At 56.8% G+C, this 20,708-nt stretch overlaps 3 protein-coding genes and 1 non-coding gene across 8 annotated transcripts in view; 1 reads left to right on the plus strand and 3 right to left on the minus strand.

The window, feature by feature from the left end:
* Positions 1-1,324: 1,324 nt before the first annotated feature.
* LOC140847304 (uncharacterized) lies at positions 1,325-3,598 on the minus strand. The gene is made up of 4 exons (XM_073227264.1): positions 3,591-3,598; positions 3,061-3,474; positions 2,351-2,582; positions 1,325-1,882 (listed from the first exon to the last, which is right to left on the minus strand). The coding sequence occupies exons 1-4, from the start codon at positions 3,596-3,598 to the stop codon at positions 1,763-1,765; spliced, it is 774 nt and encodes a 257-aa protein (XP_073083365.1). The 3' UTR covers positions 1,325-1,762.
* On the minus strand, positions 2,623-2,695 carry TRNAR-UCG (transfer RNA arginine (anticodon UCG)). The gene has a single exon. It is a non-coding gene; the product is annotated as a tRNA-Arg (tRNA).
* Positions 2,935-20,267, plus strand: POLG (DNA polymerase gamma, catalytic subunit). 4 transcript variants are annotated; one of them, XR_001853354.3, is made up of 24 exons: positions 2,935-3,091; positions 3,845-4,621; positions 7,351-7,546; positions 8,465-8,629; positions 8,711-8,857; positions 9,007-9,086; positions 9,873-10,055; positions 10,159-10,313; positions 10,449-10,575; positions 11,481-11,717; positions 12,573-12,693; positions 12,894-12,980; positions 13,287-13,394; positions 14,031-14,159; positions 14,252-14,412; positions 15,181-15,234; positions 15,339-15,456; positions 15,899-16,034; positions 16,127-16,373; positions 17,492-17,614; positions 17,742-17,910; positions 18,029-18,237; positions 19,074-19,245; positions 19,772-20,267. XR_001853354.3 is itself a non-coding variant. In XM_017662002.3 (24 exons), exons 2-24 carry the CDS (start codon positions 4,005-4,007, stop codon positions 19,846-19,848), a joined length of 3,807 nt encoding a protein of 1,268 aa, XP_017517491.3. In that variant the 5' UTR covers positions 2,935-3,091; positions 3,845-4,004; the 3' UTR covers positions 19,849-20,267. The 4 variants fall into 4 exon arrangements, 2 of the variants coding, with proteins under 2 accessions (XP_017517491.3, XP_017517493.3); XM_017662002.3 differs by having other exon boundaries at positions 19,085-19,245; XM_017662004.3 differs by lacking the exon at positions 14,031-14,159 and having other exon boundaries at positions 2,936-3,091; positions 19,085-19,245.
* The window catches only part of FANCI (FA complementation group I), a 57,447-nt gene continuing 56,237 nt past the window's right edge, over positions 19,499-20,708 (minus strand). For both annotated transcript variants that reach the window (XM_017662000.3, XM_037000434.2), the window contains one exon: positions 19,499-20,194. In XM_017662000.3, coding sequence (XP_017517489.3) covers positions 20,114-20,194 — 81 coding nt within the window. In that variant the 3' untranslated portion in view covers positions 19,499-20,113. The remainder of the gene's footprint in view (positions 20,195-20,708) is intronic.

Genomic DNA, 20,708 nt, shown 5'->3' on the forward strand with positions numbered 1-20,708 from the left:
AATAGTACCTATGTGCCAATAGGAATGATGGGATTATTGAGAGAATTGAGTGAGATGTACCCTAAGCATTTTGCCCGGGTCCTTTGGAAGTGGTACTCTTGGTAAAGGGAAGGCAGTGATATTTTTTTCTGTGAGGCAGAAACTGCTGACGCTGGACTTGGCAAACACCACAGGAAATGGTGACCAGGAAGGAAGCTCCCTAGAGGAACCCTGGAGGAACAGGCTGCGACCAGAGTCCCTTAGTCAGTAGCAGTGACGTAGAGCATGCACCGACCTGCATCCCCAGCACCAGCCCAGTGCCTAGCACACACCTTAGAGTGGGGGATAGGGGGCGTTGGCGAGGGGGTCTCTACTTTCAGGGTCAGTGGGTATTGACTGTGTCGTGCCATCATTGAGATCCTTGCCCACAGACCAGGTCTCCCTGGGTTCAAATCCCAGCGCTATCACTTACCTGCTGTAGGGCTTTAGGCATACTACTTCACCTCTCTGTGCCTCAGTTTCCTCATTAGTAAAAGGGGATAATAACAGGGTCTCTATCCTTGGGTCAGTGTGTGGGTTAATTTAGTTGACTATGTGAGCCCTTAGAATAGGACTTGGCATCTCGTAAGTGCTGGTTGTTAGCACCAAGCTCCAGTCAGGCCCTGGAATACAGCATAGGCTGAACCACCATGTCAGTCTCCCTGGGGATTTATTGCAGTGGAAGATGAGATTTAAAAAACAATAATGTTTGTTTCAATTGAGGTACATGCTTTGAAAGAAAGTACATTTTTTTTATTAGGACAGGGGGTTCCTAATGAACCTTGTCTCTTCTATGTGGGAGGAGAGGTCCAGGGAATTGTGGAGAAAATTCCCCACAATTTTACCGGCAGGAGTAGACTTTTCTAGAAGGATGTGCAGAGCTCCCAGAAAAGGAGGGAGGGAAGGTGGAGTAGCTAGGCTCAAAAGCCTGGAAAAGGTGCCACAGGGCAGTAAGGTCTCATGCTTCTAGGTCCCCTCTCTTAGTCAGAATCAGTGTTAAACCGTCTTGCTCTTTCCTGAAGATTCTGATTTCTGGGCAAGGGCACCAGGCAGGCCTGAATCGGTCTTGAGAGAGGGGCAGGCATCTCGATGGACATTTCCTGACACTGAACCTAGGGGAAGGGTTGTTCTCCCAGCGGATATGAGTCAGGCTCAATGACAGCATCCCTTGGAAGTGACATCCAGTCAGGCCAGGCATTCTTCAATTTTTTGTGCCATAGGTACTTTCTTAGAATATTGTTTTTAAATGCATACGACACATAGGATTACCAAGGAAACCAAAGATAATCAAATATTAGAACAAAGAGGTAATATAACATGTATTTTTTTGTTAACTCATTAAACAATGAGATCTAGCAAGTGGGATCTAGCACGTGAGACCTATCGGGGATAATCGTTTGAGGTACCGCTAATACCACTGGATGGCTGCCTAATTTCATGATTGAAGGAAGTGCTAAATTTCAGTAGGAGATTAGAAGAAATAATGCAATTGTTTTTCCCACTCAAGCACTCCCTGATTTAAGCTCCGTCTCTCCTTGGCATTTTGTAAAAATGTCAACAGTACAAGGCTAAGTGGGAAAAAAAGCAACAGATTATAAAATAGTGATTTGCAGTTGATAGGATTTTTTTTGCCAAAAGAAAAACCCCAAAACCTCGCATTTGTGTGTGTATTAAATACACCTACGACAGTGCGTGAAGAGTACTTCATGCTTAAAGAAGGGGGCAATGAACGGAAGGATCGACCTCAGAGCTGCTGTGCTGTCTTCACAAGCCTCGTCCGGAGCGTCTCTGTGTCCCCAAGGGCGGCAGAGGGGCTGGCGAACGGCGGACGGGGCTGTTGCCTTGGTATCTCCTCTCCCAGCTCCTGAAAAACACCGCCGTTTCTCGTCAGTCCCCGGGGTCCTGGCGCACGCAGGGGCCGGCGGGTGGGGACCGACTCTCGGCGAGACCTGCCAGTCGCCCCGCATCAGCAGCCCCTCGGGCCGGCCTCAGGTCCCCGGGCCTCCCTCCCCCTGGGGCAGCTCTCGCTGTCCGCGTGGGCCCCACCCCGCGGCGCGCCGACCGCGGGGCCGAGAGCAGAGCTGTGCGGGGGGCCCTGGGGCAACAGGGGGCGGGCAGAGACCCGCGCCCGCGAAGCCTGGCAGGCGTCCTCCGCCGGCTCCCCAGGCTGGCCGCGCTCGGGCGAGGCCCGCTACCCGGGGGCAGGGGCAGGTTCACGGGCCGGCAGCGTCTTCGCGTGGCAGAATGGCCAGGAGGCACGAACACAGGCAGCGCAGAGCTGGCGGTGGACGGGGTTTCCCTTCAGGCGCGGGCCCCTGTCGTTCCCACGTACCGGTTGCTTTGAAATCGGGATCTCCGCCTGGGCGCGCACCTCTCCCCGCTGGGCTCCAACGCGCGCGGCTGGTACAGTCAAGAGACGTGCGCGCCCGCGGGGGACACGTAGGCGAGTATCTTGATTCACAGGACTCGCTGGGCGTGGTGTGTGGGAGCCGCATGTTGCGCAGATCGAGGGGTTCCCAGACTTCCCCGTGGGGTGGTAATTGGTGACACGTTCCTTTGCCTTCCTAAGGGAGGACGAACTAAAAACAGTATTTAAACCCTCCACGACCGCGGCAGGACTCGAACCTGCAATCTTCTGATCCGAAGTCAGACGCCTTATCCATTAGGCCACGCGGCCGTCTGGCGACCGTAGCTCTTTGGACAACTCAAAAAGTAACATTACCACCCTTCGCTTGCCTGGGACAAATCCACCCGCTTCTTGAGCAGGGGAGGTTGGACCTGGGTTCCCAGAGTACCGCAGGGAAGGCCCACCCGGAAGTTCCCTTCTCCCCCCGCGGACGGCCCGCTCCACTTGCGGCCCTCCTATTGGTCGCGCCGGGACTCTCCTGCCGCCTCTAGGGTAGCCGCGGGACGGCGCGGGGCGCAGACGGGAAGTTGCGGCTGCCAGCGAGGCGAACTGGTGAGGGTGAAGGCCACACACCACCCCGAGGCTGCGTAGGCCGCGCGGAGGGGGCCGCCGTGTCGCCGCCCTGGGGAACTGACCCGCAGACCGGGAAGCACCGGACAGACCGAGGTTTCCGGCGGGTTCGGCTGGTGGGAGGCCGGGTCGCCGAGCGGCGGCGCGGCCCCTTCCTCTCCAGTCGGAGCGAGGCCGGAGCTGGGCGGAGGCTGGTCCCAGGGCGCACCGCGGCGCCGCCGCCGGGCACCGCGGGCGGCCGGGGCGCGGGGCCGGTCGACGCCCCCTGCAGGAGCCCTGGGCCCGCGGGGTCCCGGCCCGGGCGTGGGTGGGGGCCCCAGGGACGGCGGCCCACCCGGGTTCGAATCCGCGTGCTGGCACCTATCGGCGCCGGGCCCTGGGGCCGCGGCAAGCGAGCTAATGGCAGCCACCCTTGGGCCAGCGCTTGCTTGGGGCCGGGCCGCGCGACCTTTTCGCCCTGTGTCGCCCAGGCAGCAGTCCTGTATGACAGGTAGAATCCCTAACCCCATTTTACAGGTAGGAAATTGGGGCTTTATAGAGAATGCCCAAGGTCAAACATCTCCTGAGCCAGAGCCGGAATTCAAACCCGCGTCACCCTGCCATAGAATCCGCACTCTTAACCACTGCCTTCACCTTCCCCAAGTTCACTGATGAACCTACGTGAACCTCAGTTTCCCCAGGAAGGATATTGCTATTTCCCAGGGTTGTCTGAAACTTAACTGAGAAAATGGACCTGAAAGCGCCTGGCCTGCTGCCTAGGACGCAGTAGGTGCTCAAGGAATGATCACTATTCCTGTAACACTAATACATATGTAATAAATAACACTTTCTGTCATCTGTCTCCTTTAGGATTTGTGGGTGGAAGGCAGGCATGGTCAGACCCATTTCCCTGTCAGGAAAGCAGAGACAGGACGTGTCTCTCTCCACGTCTTTCAGCCAGTAAAAGCAGCCAAGCTGGAGCCCAAAGCTAGGTGTCCTGACTCCCAGCGGGGGCCTCCCTGCACCAACCATGAGCCGCTTGCTCTGGAAGAAGGTAGCCGGCGCCGCCGTCGGGCCAGGGCCAGTTCCAGCTCCGGGGCGCTGGGTCTCCAGCTCCGGCCCCGGCCCCGGCCCCAGCGACGGGCTGCCGCAGCCGCCGCAGCTGCAGGTGCCATCCTCCGAGGGCGGGCAGCTACGGCACAACCCATTGCACATCCAGATGCTCTCGAGAGGGCTCCACGAGCAAATCTTCGGGCACACCGGGGAGGAGCCCGGCGAGGCCGCGGTGCGCCGCAGCATCGAGCACCTGCAGAAGCACGGGCTCTGGGGGCAGTTGGCCACGCCCTTGCCAGACGTGGAGCTGCGCCTGCCGCCCCTCTATGGGGGCAGCCTGGACCAGCACTTCTCCCTCCTGGCCCAGAAGCAGAGCCTGCCCTACCTGGAGGCGGCCAACTCGCTATTGCAGGCCCAGCTGCCCCCCCGGCCCCCGAGCTGGGCCTGGGCGGAGGGCTGGACCCGGTACGGCCCCGAGGGGGAGGCCGCACCCGTGGCCATCCCCGAGGAGCGGGCCCTGGTGTTCGACGTGGAGGTCTGCTTGGCAGAGGGAACTTGCCCCACATTGGCGGTGGCCATATCCCCCTCGGCCTGGTAAGTAGGGTCTGGGGTCAGGGGACTCTAGCTCACCTGGGGGGCCCAGCCTAATTGGTACAGTGAACAGTTACTGAGCTCCCACTGTGTGCTGGGGAGGAGGGTGCTCCACTAGGGACTGTGGACTTGGCGTGAACTAGAATAGGTGTGACCCCAGCTTCTACAGAGCTTGCTTTATTGTGGGAGGATGCAGGCAGAACACAGACACCCCAGCACATGTCAGGTGGTGATGGGGCTCTGTGGGGAGCTACAGTGGAGTGCTGGACTTGAGACTGAGATCACCTGGTTTGGTACCATACCCACTCCCGTGATAGCTTCTAGTCCAAGATATTCGAACAGTGTTTCTGTTGGGGGTGTTCATGGTTATTTTGGGCAAGAGAAATCTCCCTTTTTTGGAACTGCCCTAGGCAATATGAGACATACTCCCTTAAAAGCCTGACACATGCCCCCCCTCAGCCCCGGCCCCCTCCCTGCCAGCATCCCCCACTGATCACTCCCAGTTGAGAAACATCGCTTCCTTCCCCCAGCCTCCCATGCAGGCATTTCAGTCCCCAAAAGGTATATCGAGTCTCTCTTCTTTTTAAGTAATTTTCTAAGTGCTACCCAAGTTTCTTTTCAAACAATGATGGCAGTACTGTTTCTCCCCTTCTTTTATTCTTCATTCCAGGATTAAAATACTATTTACAACCCTAATGCTTTCAGGCATGGCCAGCAAAAAAGTTGGCAGTTTCTTTATTCCTATTGGAAGCTACATCTTTGTAAAGAAAGCTGCGAAATGTTAAATATGCAGTTGAAAATGGTGAAAACATGGCTAAATAGATAAGGTAGGCATTAATGGCTGAAAAGAGCAAAACTAGATGATTCCACATTGATGTAGTTCCAGCTGAGAATCTCAGTGCTTACAATGTAACCTGATGGTCAAAACAGGGAATACGTCCATCATTTGAGGAGGTGAAGTAGGCTGTGGTGGCTGAAAGAACATGAGGCGACCAGGGACAGGAAAGACTTGTTTTTTGATCTCTTGGTCATTTTGAACTATTTACCTATTTATCAAGTCCCATTTTTTCTTTTCCTCCTCCTTCCGTCCCTAACTTTCCCCTTTTCCCTTCCTTCCCATCCTCCTCTCGTTCTCATCCCATGCTTGCCAGTGGTCCTGGGGACACTGCTCAGTTGGCAGTGTGGCAGGAGTCAGAGCTGAGGCCTGGGCCCAGACTGGAGCCTTCCTCCAGGGGCCTGACTGAAACGGGGGCAGGCCAGCTGGGGCCCCCACAGCAGTCCGCTTTTTACTTGGGCACATCCCTGCCACGTGGCCACGGGACACAGGTACCTGACCAGCCTGTGATTTCCAGTGGGAGGGGGAAGCCTGCACTGACCCACAGGCAGCTTCCCAAAGGCTGTTGGTAAGGGTTTGGTCATCAGACTAGAGGGACATTACCCAGGTGGTCAATAGTTATCCAGAATTTACAGGAAAAGTATAATATGACATTGGTTCTGAACTCATCTTAAACTTACCAAAGGTGTTCGCGTTTTGACTTTCTTCTTTTTTATCACAAATAAATTTATAATAAGATGGCTCTCATGCACAGCTGCAGACCTGGATCTTGATGGCAGTATGGCTTTTAATTGCAGCTGAAGTCCCTGTCATCACCATAGCCTCAGACATTTGACATCCTTCAGCCTTTTCTTCTTTGTTGTTTTTAAGAGCTTTGATGTGCTGAACTGAAAGGGGAGGAGGTTTCAGCTTGAGTCCCTGAGCGTATTCCCAGCATTTGGACTGTGAGTTAGATTTTACCAGGTTTAAAACTAGGAGCCTCTTTTTGCCCCTCCCTCAAATGTTATGTTGGTTAAACTGCTGAGGCAGGTGACTCCTCCTCCCCTCCATGAGGGCTGCAGGAAGCTGCTGCACAGCCGTGGTGGCCACACATGTGGCCTCGTCACTCACTGGGATGTGAGTGGCTGTGACCCTTTGGCATAATCTGCGGCTCGCAGCTGGCTTTCCTCCACGGTCACTGCCCCGGGCGCAGCCCGTGGATCTGCAGCAAACTCCAGCCTTTTCCTGAACTGCATCGGGTCCCTGGCAGGCAGCAGGCACCCCCATCCCTCCCCCCCGAGCATATGTGCACATTTCCTCCATTCTGGCGCTGCCCGTGGTCTCTCAGCAAGGGTGGTTGCTCCAAGAGGCACACACCTTCTACAAGGCACATGGTTTGCTCTTTGTCCTTCTCAATCTCCCAGCCGTCAGATGATTCATCCTGTACATGTGCGCAGCATTTGCCTTTTTTTTTTTTTGCCACTTTTGATTTTTAAAAAATTTCCACTTGGGTTCTTTTATAATTCTCTCTCTTCCTTACTGGCACTTTGAACACTAGCTGTCTTGTGCTTCTAGACGTGAGGGGTTGATAATGTTCATACAGTACCTCAGAGCCAAGCACAGACTTGGTGGACACCTAAGGAACACCTCGATGGCCCAGCTAAATGCCTGTGTGGGACACCCAGCGCTGTGGCACTTTGCTCCATTTTTACCTGTGGAAGTTGAAAAGTAAAGCAGCTTTTGCAACTACCCCTGAAACACTGCTCCCACCACCCTGCTTGACCCCTAGTTCAGCATTAGGAGCACCCCTTGGTCTTGTGTCCCCAGCCGCTAGCGCAGAACCTGGCATGTGATGGTGGGTGCACAGCAGGCGGCAGTGCCTCTGCTGAACCTACCCGCCGCTGCCTCCCTCCCACAGGTATTCCTGGTGCAGCCGGCGGCTGGTGGAAGAGCGTTACTCTTGGACCAGCCAGCTGTCGCCGGCTGACCTCATCCCTCTAGAGGTCCCCGCCAGCGCTGGCGACCCCACCCAGCGGGATTGGCAGGAACAGTTAGTGGTGGGGCACAACGTTTGCTTTGACCGCGCCCATATCAGGGAACAGTATCTGATCCAGGTAAGACTCCTGGGGCCAGCTGCAGGTTCTGCTGTGGGGCGGCCTACGAGCCATGATCTTTGGCTTGCCAAGGCATGGCTTTTCCTGGCCAGTGTCTCCACTGCCTTGGTAGCAGCCGCTGGGCCTTCTGTTGACCAGCCCTGCCTCTGCTGCTCAGCTGTTCTGTTCCCAGGACCTGCTTGGTATAGGACCCGAGTGTTCACAGAGGACTAAGCCCTTTTCTCTGTGGGGCATTTGGAGCTCAGCGGGGGTCTTTGGAGGCTCTAGCCACACAGGCTCACATCCTGCCTCAGCCACTGGGGAACAGGATGAGCTCCCAGTTTCTTTATCTGTAAAGGTAGTGGAAGCTACCTCAGGATTATTGGGAAGGTTTGAACAGTGCCCATGTCAGACACTCAGAAGCATGTCTGGTGCGTGGTCGTGGCATTCTTGATTTCGCTGAAGGTGCTTTTCACTGTGTCCTCACGATGAGCCCCAGGAGAGAGCAGGGCCAGTGAGAGCGGCCTTGGCCTGGAGCCGGCCTGTAGTGCCGAGGCTCTGACAGCCTTGCTGACTTGCCTGGGGCCACAAAGCTTGTGAGTGGCAGGGCTGGGGATGGGGGCTGAGCCTGGGGGCTCCGAAGGCCTTGTTCGGCCATTTCGTTCCCAACGTCCTCTCAGAACTGTTGCTGGGAGAACTTGGGTGTTGGGATTGAGCCAGGCCTGCACCTCCAAGGCTGGCCGGGACTCGGGTGGGCGGGCCCCTCACAGGTGGTGGGACACACATGAGCAAGCATGGCATGAGGATTTGCTGTCTTCAGTGCTGGAAGGCCGTGTGATGGGAGGAGAGGCTGAGCTGGGGCTGGTGGGTTGGCACCAGTGAAGTGGTTGGTAGGCTGGCCCCTCAAAGCGGCCTCTGTCCTCCTGCCCTTCCCCCCAGGGCTCCCGCATGCGCTTCTTGGACACTCTGAGCATGCACATGGCCATCTCGGGGCTCAGCAGCTTCCAGCGCAGTCTGTGGGTGGCAGCCAAGCAGAGCAAGGGCAAGGCCCGGCACCCCACACAGCGAGCCCAGAAGTCCCGGAACAAAGCCAGCGGCCCAGTGGTGAGAGCCCTCTGCGGGGGGCACTGCCTGTCTGACCTGAGGCCACGCTGATCTTCTGTGCCCCTTGCTCTGGCCCCCCAGATCTCATCCTGGGACTGGCTGGACATCAGCAGTGTCAATAATCTGGCCGACGTGCACAGCCTGTACGTGGGGGGGCCTCCCTTGCGGAAGGAGCCACGAGAACTGTTCGTTAAGGGTAGCATGAAGGACATCCGGGAGAACTTCCAGGTACGGTGCTGGCGGGGGGCTCTGTGGAAAGGGGCTGCGGCAGATCCCTTCACTGGCCCTGGGGAGTAGAGCTGCCAGACCTCACCCTGAAACCCGGTGGTGGGAGTGGGCTGACTGCCCACCCAGCATCTTCCTGTCACCTGTGCCAGGACCTGATGCAGTACTGTGCCCAGGACGTGTGGGCCACCTATGAGGTTTTCCAGCAGCAGCTACCGCTCTTCATGGAGAGGTGAGGGCGGCCTCTGGGGGCCAGTGGGTAGCCAGGACTTGGGCCCGCTATAGTAAGTGATGCTGGGTCTTCTTCAGGCGAGGGTCTGAGCCTTTCTGGGCTGAAAGAATGGAGCCATTCCATCCCGTGGTGGCCACCTCGGTCCTGTACTCTGGGTTTCTGGAGGGGAGGGCCACGTGCTGTGCTTGAGTTTCTTGTGCAGGGTCCTGGGTCATTTAAGCATCCTTTCTGTACCCGGATCCTGAGCCAAGGGCCTCCTGTCCGTCTCAGTTTTGTTTGCTAGTGAGTCAGTCTTCCGGAGTGGTCCGAGTCCTAAATGTCAGCTAGACCTGGTTCGGATCTTGACTATCTTAACCAGCTCACTTGGCCTTGGGCAGGGTGCTTGGATTCTCTGAGCCTCAGTGTTCTCATCTGTGAAACATACAGGGATATACTTGACCTCCCAGTCACGAGGTTTGTACGTGATCGTTTGTACGTGTATCTTACCCGCACAGTGCCTGGCACTGAACCATTACTGCAGACATGGCAGCCATTTTCACTTTGTGATCTGTAATTCCCACATTACCCCTGGGGATGGGATATTTCCATTTTATAGATACAGGAACTGAAGCTCAAAGAGGAGAAGTGACTTCTGCAGGGTCTCATGACTAGGAAGTGGTAGAGCTAGGGTCTGACTTTCGATCTGTGCCACGTGGGTTAGGTTGAGGCCTGCCAAACCAACTCAAGAGTCAGCCGAAGTCCTGCCTCCTCGGGTCATTTATGGCATCCCTGGTGTTTGCTCCCAAGGTGTCCTCACCCGGTGACTCTGGCTGGCATGCTGGAGATGGGTGTCTCCTACCTGCCTGTCAACCAGAACTGGGAGCGTTACGTGGCGGAGGCACAGAGCACCTACGAGGAGCTCCAGCGGGAGATGAAGAAGTCACTGATGGATCTGGCCAATGATGCCTGCCAGCTGCTCTCAGGAGAGAGGTAGCCAGGCCTTGGGTGGGCAGGATCCAGGGAGGGGACGGGCAGGCGGGAAGCCTGGCCTTTGGCTTGGCCTTAGCTCTGCCCTGGTGGGCTGGCCCTGCAGGTACAAAGAAGACCCCTGGCTCTGGGACCTGGAGTGGGACCTGCAAGAGTTTAAGCAGAAGAAGGCAAAGAAGGTGAAGAGGAAGGAGCCAGCCTCAGCCAGCAAATTGCCCATCCTGGGGGCTGGGGCCGCTGGGGACCTCGAGGATCAGGAAGGTGGGGAGCATGGGTGGGAGGTGGGGCAGGGGTGGGCCCTGGGAAGGAGTTGCTCCAGCCCTCTAGAGATGAGTCAGCTGGGCAGTCTTTCTGGGGCCTTCCCCTGGTCCTGATGTCCTCCCCTGCCCTGCACAGACCCCGGCCCCCCCAGTGAGGGGGAGGAGTTTCAGCAAGATGCCCAGGCCCGCATCTGCTTGGAGCAGCTGAAGGGGACCACAGAGCTCCTGCCCAAGCGGTCTCAGCACCTTCCTGGACACCCCGGGTGAGCCCTGTCCACCCTTCCCCCCAGCACAGACTCCCTTATTCTGGGCCTCAGCACAGGGTGGGGTGCATGTGGTCCCTGACTGACCTGCCTGTTCTGCTGGCTTCTGGTCATGCTGTCACTTGTCTCCTCAGACCCCTGGCTCACGGGACTCTTTCAGTGCTAGTGTGCTGAGCACCTTGCTGTGTGCGGGGCCCTGGCAGCCACTGGGGCTACAGGTGGGAGCACAGTTCCATCTTCCCAGTAGCTCTGCTCTGGGAAGAGCCAGGCTTGCAGACCAGCTAGTGCAGCCAGTGTTTACATCCGTGATGAAACAGAAGAGTGGGCACTCTTGAGACAATGCCTCGTCTGCTTGGGGCAGTTGAGAGGCATCCTTGAGGATGCGGCCCTTCGTTCAAGCCTCATAGCTGGTACAAGGAACTGCAGGGTGCTGGCGTTGCACCCGAGTGGCCGCGAGAGCGAGGCCACCTTGATTCTTACATACTGTGCCCTGGTGCTGGCTTGCCTCACCCTCCTGTTAGCGGGTGACTGGCATGTGGGAGAGCGCTCTGAAGGCCCTGGTGTGTTTCCAGAGCAGTGGGGGGCAGGATGGGGGCAGATCTGTTTGCTCCTCTGGCTGGGAATACCCTGCAGGAACTGGGGCTTGGGGAGCGGCCAGAGCCTGTGTGTCCTGCCTTCTGACTAGTCCAGGGAGGCAGAGCTATTCTGGGGGTCTCCACAGGGGTCCTGGCTCATCCTAGAGGGAAGGGCACGGTGACTTTTGGCTGAGGTTACCAGGAAAGCCTTGAGGCCTTGAAGGGTGGGTGGGGCCTGGTGGGCCCATCATGGGAGAGGGGACCTTCCTTTCAGTCCCTTGCTGTCCTGCCACCACCACTGTGACGCTGCTCTCTTCTGGTGGGGCATAGGTGGTACCGGAAGCTCTGTCCTCGGCTAGATGACCCCACGTGGACCCCCGGCCCCAGCCTCCTCAGCCTGCAGATGCGGGTCACACCCAAACTCATGGCGCTGACCTGGGATGGCTTCCCCCTGCACTTCTCCGAGAGGCACGGCTGGGGATACCTGGTACCCGGGCGGCGGGACAACCTGGCCAAAGTGCCAGCAGGCACTGCCCTCGCACCAGCTGGGGTGGCCTGTCCCTATAGGTAAGCCTCGGGCCCGGGGGAGGAAGGGACTGGAGTCTAGGGACCCCTTCCCCTTGCTGGAGAAACCAGGCCCTGCTCAGGCGGGTGGGAAGAGCTTGGGTGTGAGAGTCGGGGTTTGAGCTCTTTGTTCCAGAGCCCTGCAGGGTGTTGAGGGTGGTGTTGAGGGGTTACTGCTCAAGCGGGAGGGTGGAGGCCCTGCTCTTTGGCCCGCAGCGTAGCTGCTTCACAGGAACATGCGGAGGGAGGGCTGTCAGCAGTGGGGATCTTCTGAGTGTGACTTAGCACTGATTGTATTCTGTGCCAGGAAACCTTGTGCGGGGCTTTCCTCACTGGATTCTAAGCAGCCCCATGAGATAGGCCTGTGATCCCCATTACAGAGCTGACAGAGCAAGGCCCAGTTGGCTTGAGATTCCAAATCCTGAGCTTTTGACAGGCAGGTGTTGGGGAGAAGCCATGGCACTTGAGTTGGCCCAGAACTGAGAGTTGTGGCTCTGCAGGGCAGCTGGTCTCGCGGGGGCCTTCAGCTGGGGTCAGCCTGCTCCTTTGGGTCGTGAGTGGCTGGGAGCTCACGCCCACTGCCCCGCCCCCAGTGCTCTTCTTGGGATGGCAGCAGCTCTGTGGTAGAGGAGGAGCTTAGACTGTAGTCAGACCAGGCCTTGAGCCCTAGCCTGCCACCCATGTGCTGTGTCACTCTCAGTGTGTCACTCCCTGTCTAAAAGTCAGGAAAGCACTGTCCACCCCTGCCTCAGAGCCAGTTCTGAGGACTGGGCAGAGGGAACTGGGCAGTGCACAGCGTGCGGCCTGGCCTGGGGCAGGCACCCAGTAATCGGGCTGCCTCTGCTGTTCTCTGCCCAGAGCCATCGAGTCCCTGTACAGGAAGCACTGTCTTGAACAGGGGAAGCAGCAGCCCGAGCCCCAGCAGGCGGGCCTGGTGGAGGAGTTCCTGTTCACGGACAGCAGCGCCGTGTGGCAGACGGTGAGGACAGGCTCTGAACCTGAGCTTGGTGGGCAGTCTCTGTTCCCTCCTGAGGATGGGCAGCCTTTGGGGGCGGGCACTGGATGTGATGACTCGTTCACCTCAGGCTGGCCTGGGCTGTCTGTTGAGGCAGGGGAGAGGGCTGGTGGGACTGGGCCGACCGAGCCATGCTCCACCCCCTTGCACCTGGGCCCGTGCAGGTGGAAGAACTGGGCTGCTTAGAAGTGGAGACTGAGGCCAGGATGGAGAACTGGGAAGCATCAGTTCCAGGTCAACCCCCAGCTTTGGTGAGCGGGGTGCCTGCTAAGGTTCTCGGGGCGGGTGCTGGGCGGTAGGACCCTCCTCCTGTGCCCAAGTAGTTGTTCCCCAACATAGAGTTCCTGAAGTCTTGGGTGGGTTGGGAAATGCCGTCCGGCCCTTGGGTGGCTCCAGTTGTTGGAGACCAGAGAGGAAGCCTGAGACCCTGTGGCCACCCTGTCATTTTCCACACTTACCTGCGTACTATTTCAGGCCCTTTTCCCACCCCGACCCCATGGCCCTTGCTGAATGCAGGTGCTGGCTCAGGGCCTTACCTAGGTGTGTGGCCCCCACAGACTGCTGCTGGTGGCCCCAAAGCCAGCCAACCAGCCTATCACCATGGCGACGGACCTTACAATGATGTGGATGTCCCCGGCTGCTGGTTCTTCAAGCTGCCTCACAAGGTGTGTGCCCTGTCCCTGTCCCTCCCCGTTCCTCGGGGCCTTCCAGAGTGACTCCGGCCGGGAGGCCGCCCTTCTCGTGGGAATGACGTTAGTAATGGGGCAGAGGGTGACGCAGGCAAATATCCACATCTCTGAGCCTTTGTTTTCCTTCTGGAAATTGGGTGGTGGGGTCGTGGTGGTGGATTAAATGACATGGCACACGTCTGTCAAGTGTCTGGCACCACGTGTGTTCTGTGACTGTTGACTGATGGCTGTTATAGTAGGTCCCCCCTTATCCGTTGCTTTGCTCTCCGTGCTCTCAGTTACCTGCAGCCCGGAAGCAGATGATCCGACTTAACCATCAGAAGGTCGGCAGTAGTAGCTCCATCGTGATGCCCATGTCACTCCCCTCATTCTGTCTCATCACACAGGTGTTCTGTCATCTCATGTCATTGCAAGAAGGGCATGTGCAGTACGATAAGCTGTTTAGGGACAGACACAGACCACATGCACATAATTTTTATTGCAGTATATTATTATAATTGTTCTACTTTATTAGTAGTTGGCAGTCTCTTACTGTGATTTATAGAGTATCACAGGTACGTATGTATAGGGAAAAACAGTATACAGAGGGCTCACTGCTGTCCCTGGTTTCAGGCATCCACTCGGGGGGTCTTGGAACGTATCCTGACAGATAAGGTGGTTGCTGTATTGCGAGGGAAGCCACATGCCTGTGCGTGTGGGGTGTGTTGCAGTCAAGGATGTCTCCCGACGGCTCTGCTCGAGGTGCTGGGCAGAGCCCGGGTACACAGGGTGTCAGTTCCCCAGCCAGGGGTCTGCCACCTGCTTCCAGCCCCTGCCTCCTTTGCTCTCCTCAGGATGGTGGTGGTTGCAATGTGGGCAGCCCCTTTGCCAAGGACTTCTTGCCCAAGATGGAGGACGGCACTCTGCAGGCTGGCCCAGGAGGTGCCAGTGGGCCCCGTGCCTTGGAAATCAACAAAATGATTTCTTTCTGGAGGAATGCCCATAAGCGTATCAGGTGGGTCACCGTGGGAGAACAGGGACATGCCTGGCTGTGACCCTGGCCAGGCTGCTGACACCCTGGGATTCCCTCCCCACCTCCCGCCCGGGTACCTCGACTCACCTGTGCTGCAATGGAGGGAGAGCCCGGCTGTGGGCTAGAGGCCTGGCTACTTGTGGTCCATGTGACCTCAGGCAAGTCTCTCACTCTCCAGCTCATCTTCTGTTTATGTGAGAAGGTGGTGCTTTTCTGGACCTTGATGGCCCCTCCCAGCTCCAAAAGAGCCCCTTGGTATAAGCCGCTGGAGCCATGGGATATGGCTGAGGACCGTGGAGGGCTGGTGGCCTGTAAGCTGTTGGGGGCTGGGAGCTGGGTCCCGTCTGCTGGGAGTGGCAGATGGGTTCATCTTGGAGGCTGCTTCCAACGGGGTTGTGGCCGCCAGCAGCACGAGCTTCTGAGAAGAGCGCCGCGGTGGGCTGGCCAGGTCTGCCACGAGCAGGGAGAGGCCGTGGCGGCCGGGCTGGTGCTGGGCGCCTCACAGATAACTCAGGATAAAGGCAGAAGCTGCCTCCAGAGCCTGGCCAGGTCCCAGGCGGCTTACTCCTGGAGGAGCTCGCTGGGCCCCAGGCCTAGGTTGTGCCCGAGCTCACGCTGAGTCAAGTCAGTGGGTTGAGGGTGGGCAAGGAGGGGGCACAGCAGCTCCTGGGGGGCAGTGAGGGCTGTGGTGGGAAGGAGTGGCCTCTGCTCTCCTTGGCTGCGCTAAGCCTCGCCCTGTCTGTCCCGCAGCTCCCAGATGGTGGTGTGGCTGCCCCGAGCAGCTCTGCCCCGTGCTGTGACCAGGTATGGCCTGCCAAGTGGTTGTGGGGGACAGTGGCCCTGAGTGGTGGGTCCTCGACCAGAGCAAGTTGCTGAGACACATGTTCTCTCCCACCCCCCACCCCCAGGCACCCAGACTACGATGAGGAAGGCCGCTATGGGGCCATCTTGCCCCAGGTGGTGACTGCCGGCACCATCACCCGCCGGGCTGTGGAGCCCACGTGGCTCACTGCCAGCAACGCCCGGGTACGTGTCCCTGCGCCGCTGCTCCTGTTCTTCCGTTCCTGGGACTCTGGAAACGGGTTGCAGAGGGCCTTTAGTGAGGAGCATGAAAAGGGGCCTAAGATCCAGGTCAGGCAGGACTTGGTCCAAATGTGGCTTCACAGCTCAACCGTTACATCAGCAAGTGTGTTCTGGGCACCTGGCTCCTGGCCAGACATTGACAAGGTGTGATGGCACAGCTCTTGGGTTCCGATGGGGCCCAGAATGAGGCCAGGTAGAGTACGATTCTGTCACCCCATTGCTTATAGGTGGCCCTCCCTGGAGCTGTGGGGTTTGGGGCAGTGCTTTCTGGCATTCCCTAAAACCATGCCCACAGGAAAGGCCCCAGCATTCTGTGAAGTCCAGGAAGAGCGGAAAGAGTCTCCCTGGGGTGTCTAGAGAGGGCCTGACCTCACTCTTCCTGCAGCCTGACCGAGTAGGCAGTGAGTTGAAGGCCATGGTGCAGGCCCCACCTGGCTACGTGCTCGTGGGTGCTGACGTGGACTCACAGGAGCTGTGGATCGCAGCTGTGCTTGGAGATGCCCACTTTGCCGGCATGCATGGTGAGCAGGAGCCAGGGCTGGGGCAACGTGGGGGCACCCAGGTTGCTGGCGGGTTCCTGAGCCTCCTCTCTCACCCCTGCCTTATACCACAGGCTGCACAGCCTTTGGGTGGATGACACTGCAGGGGAGGAAGAGCAGGGGCACCGACCTGCACAGTAAAACAGCTGCCACAGTGGGCATCAGTCGGGAGCACGCCAAGGTCTTCAACTATGGCCGCATCTATGGGGCCGGGCAGCCCTTTGCTGAGCGCCTGCTAATGCAGTTCAACCATCGGCTCACAAGGCAGGAGGCAGCCGAGAAGGCCCAGCAGATGTATGCCGTCACCAAGGGCCTCCGCCGGTGAGGGCCCCTCCACCCGTTACCTGCAGGGCCTCAGGCCTGCTTTGCTGCCTGTCCCTGCCCCCATGTCCCGCCTCTTCTGTTACCCCAGCCCTCAGCTGGCCCTCCAGCCCTCTTGCTCCAGGGTGGTATGTCCTTGGCTTGTGGCCTGTGCTTATGTAAAGCCTTGACCAGTTTGTCTTGTAGGGTTAAAGCTGTTCGGTTATGTGCTGTCAGGTGGCTGCGGGTCAGCAGCTGGGATGGTGCACAGTAACCACCAGCACGGGGGCTGCAAACGCACATGCCTGCAGGGATGAGCGCAAGTGAGGCACGTGTGTGAGAGGAGGTGCTGATGGGTGGGTGCCCTGGGAACTGGACGCTTTAGACTGACTCAGAGGACAAGGGCACAGTCTTATTAACTCTCCAGCTAGTTTCTTCTTCTGCTGTGCGCTCAGTGCCTCGGCAGGCTCCCAGGAGGGTGTCAGGAACTCCCTTAGGTGCGGTATGCTGTGTCCGTAGCTGACCTCCTCAGGAGATAAACAAGGGCTGATAGAGTGGTGACTGCCTGTGCAGCAGGGGAGCCGAGTCCTGTCCAGAGTCGGGGAGAGGGCAGGGTGCTGGCGAGGGCACTGGGCCTTAGTAGGGAGACTTTGAAGGCCTCTCAGAGGAGTGTGGACCGAGGGCACCTCCAAGCAGGTGAATGACACAGCTGTGGAGCCTTTGGGGTACCATCTTGGTGATGTCCGAGGTCACACTGAAGCTGGGAGCCTGGGGTGGCAGAGACTGAAAAGGGTCAGCCAGGTGTGGCTGTTGTCACCCTCTCCCCTTCAAGGAGCACCTCATCGTTCCTCCCCCAAACCTGCAGTGACAGCCCTTGCTGTGGCCTGAACTAGGACCTGCTGCCTGTTGGTCATTGGGCTCAGTGTCCAAGGCATGGGGACAGTGGTAACGGGCAGGCTCCCGCGTTGGAGCAAAGCCTGTGTTCCTCTCTGTGTGCCACCTGGCTGGGACCGCATTAAGTCACAGCCTCTCCGAGCCTGTTCCTGGAGATGCAGTGAGGTGGTGTGTGAGCACTTCCAGCCCTGGGCTTGGTCCATGGAGACACACCCACAGGAATGATGTCGGTGACATCCCACCAGGTATCGGCTCTCGGATGAGGGCGAGTGGCTGGTGAGAGAGTTGGACCTCCCTGTGCACAGAACCGAGGATGGCTGGGTTTCCCTGCAGGATCTCCGCAAGATCCAGAGAGAAGCCTCAAGGAAGTGAGAACCTTCTGGGTGTTAGAGATGGAGGGAGGGTCTGGGCCAGCCCCTGCAGTGCTGGGATGCTTTGTTTTTAGCCCTGAGAAGCTGGACAAAGCTCGCCCTCCTCCTTTTCCTGGCCCCCCAGATCGCACTGGAAGAAGTGGGAGGTGGTCGCTGAAAGAGCGTGGAGTGGGGGCACAGAGTCAGGGATGTTCAACAAGCTGGAGAGCATCGCCACAGCGGACGCCCCTTGTACGCCGGTGCTGGGGTGCCGCATCAGCCGAGCCCTGGAGCCCTCAGCTGTCCGGGGAGAGGTAGTTTCCTAGACATGGAAGAGAGGGGTCACGGGGAGGGCGGGCTCCCAGACCACCTCCTACCTGAGTGAACTGCTGTGGGGCAGAATCCCTCACCTGTGCCCACCTTCCTCATCAGTTCATGACCAGCCGCGTGAACTGGGTGGTACAGAGCTCTGCTGTGGACTACTTACACCTCATGCTTGTGGCCATGAAGTGGCTGTTTGAGGAGTTCGCCATTGAAGGGCGCTTCTGCATCAGCATCCACGATGAGGTCCGCTACCTGGTGCGGGAGGAGGACCGCTACCGTGCCGCCCTGGCCCTGCAGATCACCAACCTCCTAACCAGGTACGTGGGGCTGGGCCTCACGCTCAGTGCAGGACTTTGCTTCGGGCTGAGTGTGATGTGTGAGTTCTCATCTTCCCAGGAATGTTTCAGCTCTTACACACTTTAAAAAAACTCAGTCTTACAAAAGACTGGCCTCAACTTCTTAAAAAGACTTCTTAGGTTTGAAGTGTCGTACAGCAGGACCAGACCCCTAAGGTAGTCAGGAAGCGGCGGTCAGGAGCGTGTCCAGAGAGCAGTTCACGAGGTGTGCTCCCGTAGGAACTCACCTTTCTGTTTTGAAAATCAAATGACAAGGCTTTCCTCAATTCAGAGGGAATTGAGATGTTTATCTTTCATTTGTAGATGTTAATGGAGAAACTCAAATGTGAATTTTAAAATTTTATATATTCAGTTGTATTTTCATATAGTAAAAGTCCTAGTTTATATGGTTGAATTAAATGACATTACAGTTCCATGTTGCTGTTACTCAGAACCTGGGCAAATTATTTATTCTTCTCAACACTTGTCTCCACTGCCCTCTTCACTCACCATCTCCCTGGACTTATACTGACACTTAACCAAAACTAACACTGTCCTCAGTTACTCAGACTTTTTGCCCAATAATTGAAAGAAACTTTACATCAATAAAAATGTACCAAACTGGAAGAACAGGTGTGTTTTGAGTCCATAATTGCCATTTCCTGATACCAGTGGGATGTGGCAGCTGCTGGCCTGTCAGCTTTCTTGAAGGCAGAGCTGGTTCGGGGAGGCCTGCTCCAGGGGACACTGGTCCCTGCAGTGCTGGGGCCTTTGTTCACGGGGGAGGGGAGGGGGCCCGCGCCACTGAGCGTGACCAGGTCTCTTTCAGGTGCATGTTCGCCTACAAGCTGGGCCTGCGTGACTTGCCACAGTCAGTCGCCTTTTTCAGTGCAGTCGATATTGACCGGTGCCTCAGAAAGGAAGTGACCATGGATTGTAAAACCCCTTCCAACCCAACAGGGATGGAAAGAAGATACGGGATTCCCCAGGGTGAGCACAACACATTTGTCCTCATTATGCACGGAATGCAAAGTGACTAGAAAGTGGGCTTAGAGGCAGGCAGCGCGGGGCACCAGAAAATGGGAACCCCGTCCTAACTAATGCTGTGTACTCGCCCGTTTCACCTGGTGGGACGCTCAGATCACAAAGGGAGGGGTCTCTAGAAAGCTGTCCACAGCAAATGAAGGGAGAAACTGGAGCCTCAGATATTCCACCTCTCCCTTTCCTTCTTCAACCACATCAGGAATGTTCAAAGAGGATTTAATGTATAAAGTCAAAGTGCATTCTTAAGTGAATAAAAATTGTGCTTTGAATGCCAAAACAAGTAATGAGAAAGCTTACTGTCTATATACAATGTATCTAAGACAACTTATACAAAAAGAAAACAGACCCCCAAAATATAACATTACTGTTCCTGGCAATGATTCTCAACCCTTCCATACCCCTTTTCTCACTTCTACGCTCTGAGTTAACAATTTTTGAAGAAGCATCCTAACCAATCTGCGCTCTCTTTCAGGGGAAGCGCTGGATATTTACCAGATAATTGAACTCACCAAAGGCTCCTTGGAAAAACGAAGCCAGCCTGGACCATAGCTCTACCTGGTGGCTCCATATTTGCTCCTGTGGAGCTTCACTGGGGCAGTACAGGCTCCCAAACTCAGGCATTCAGCTGTGCTTTTTGCAAAGGGCTTGCCCCAGGCCAGCCGTATTTAAGTAGCAGATGCCAAGAACAATTGCCTCTAACTGAAGGTGCAGTTGAACAACAGACTCAGAACCAAGATGCCATCATGGGTGCAGGCAGTGGAACAAGGATGCATTGTTGCTTACTGGGTAGAAAGCAGAAGCCCCAAAGTCCACATTAACTCAGGCATTTCGTTTCTTCTTTCCTTTTCTTCCTGGCTGGCTCCTTGTTCTGTCCCCTGGGGGGCGACGCAGTGCCCTAGAGGGAAGACAGTGCTGTTATGTGTGATAAACCTGTTGGAAGCAGTGGAAATAAAAACCCAAACCCTCTGTCTTCCCATTGCAGCCTCTGCTGGTTATGCTTTTGCCCCTTTGCCACGTTAGGAGGTGCTCGTGTTGCAAAGCGGGGAGACGTCTCCCCCAAAGAAGGAGAGGCAGGACTTTGGTTCTTTCCTAGGAGATGCATCAGTGCTGCAGTGCCAAGTAGGCACAGGGACTGGGTGGCATGGGTGTGTAAGGGCCAGGAATGTGATCATCTGAAGAATGTAGGTCTTAAATTTTTGAGAAGCCAGAAATCCAGACGTTTTATGTAAACTTCAATTTTAAAATGGGAATGAGCCACTGATTTTGCCTAAAATCAAAATTCTAGGTGCTAGAGGGTAAAGAAACTGGGTTCTGCCTCTCAGGTGCTGCAGGGCTCAGGATACACTGCGGGAACTGGCAACAAACTCCGAGGAACAGAGCAGAGAGGAAAAGGGGTGAGGAGCTGGCAT

Source organism: Manis javanica, chromosome 18, assembly GCF_040802235.1.
Source record: "Manis javanica isolate MJ-LG chromosome 18, MJ_LKY, whole genome shotgun sequence".
NCBI classification, from domain to species: domain Eukaryota; kingdom Metazoa; phylum Chordata; class Mammalia; order Pholidota; family Manidae; genus Manis; species Manis javanica.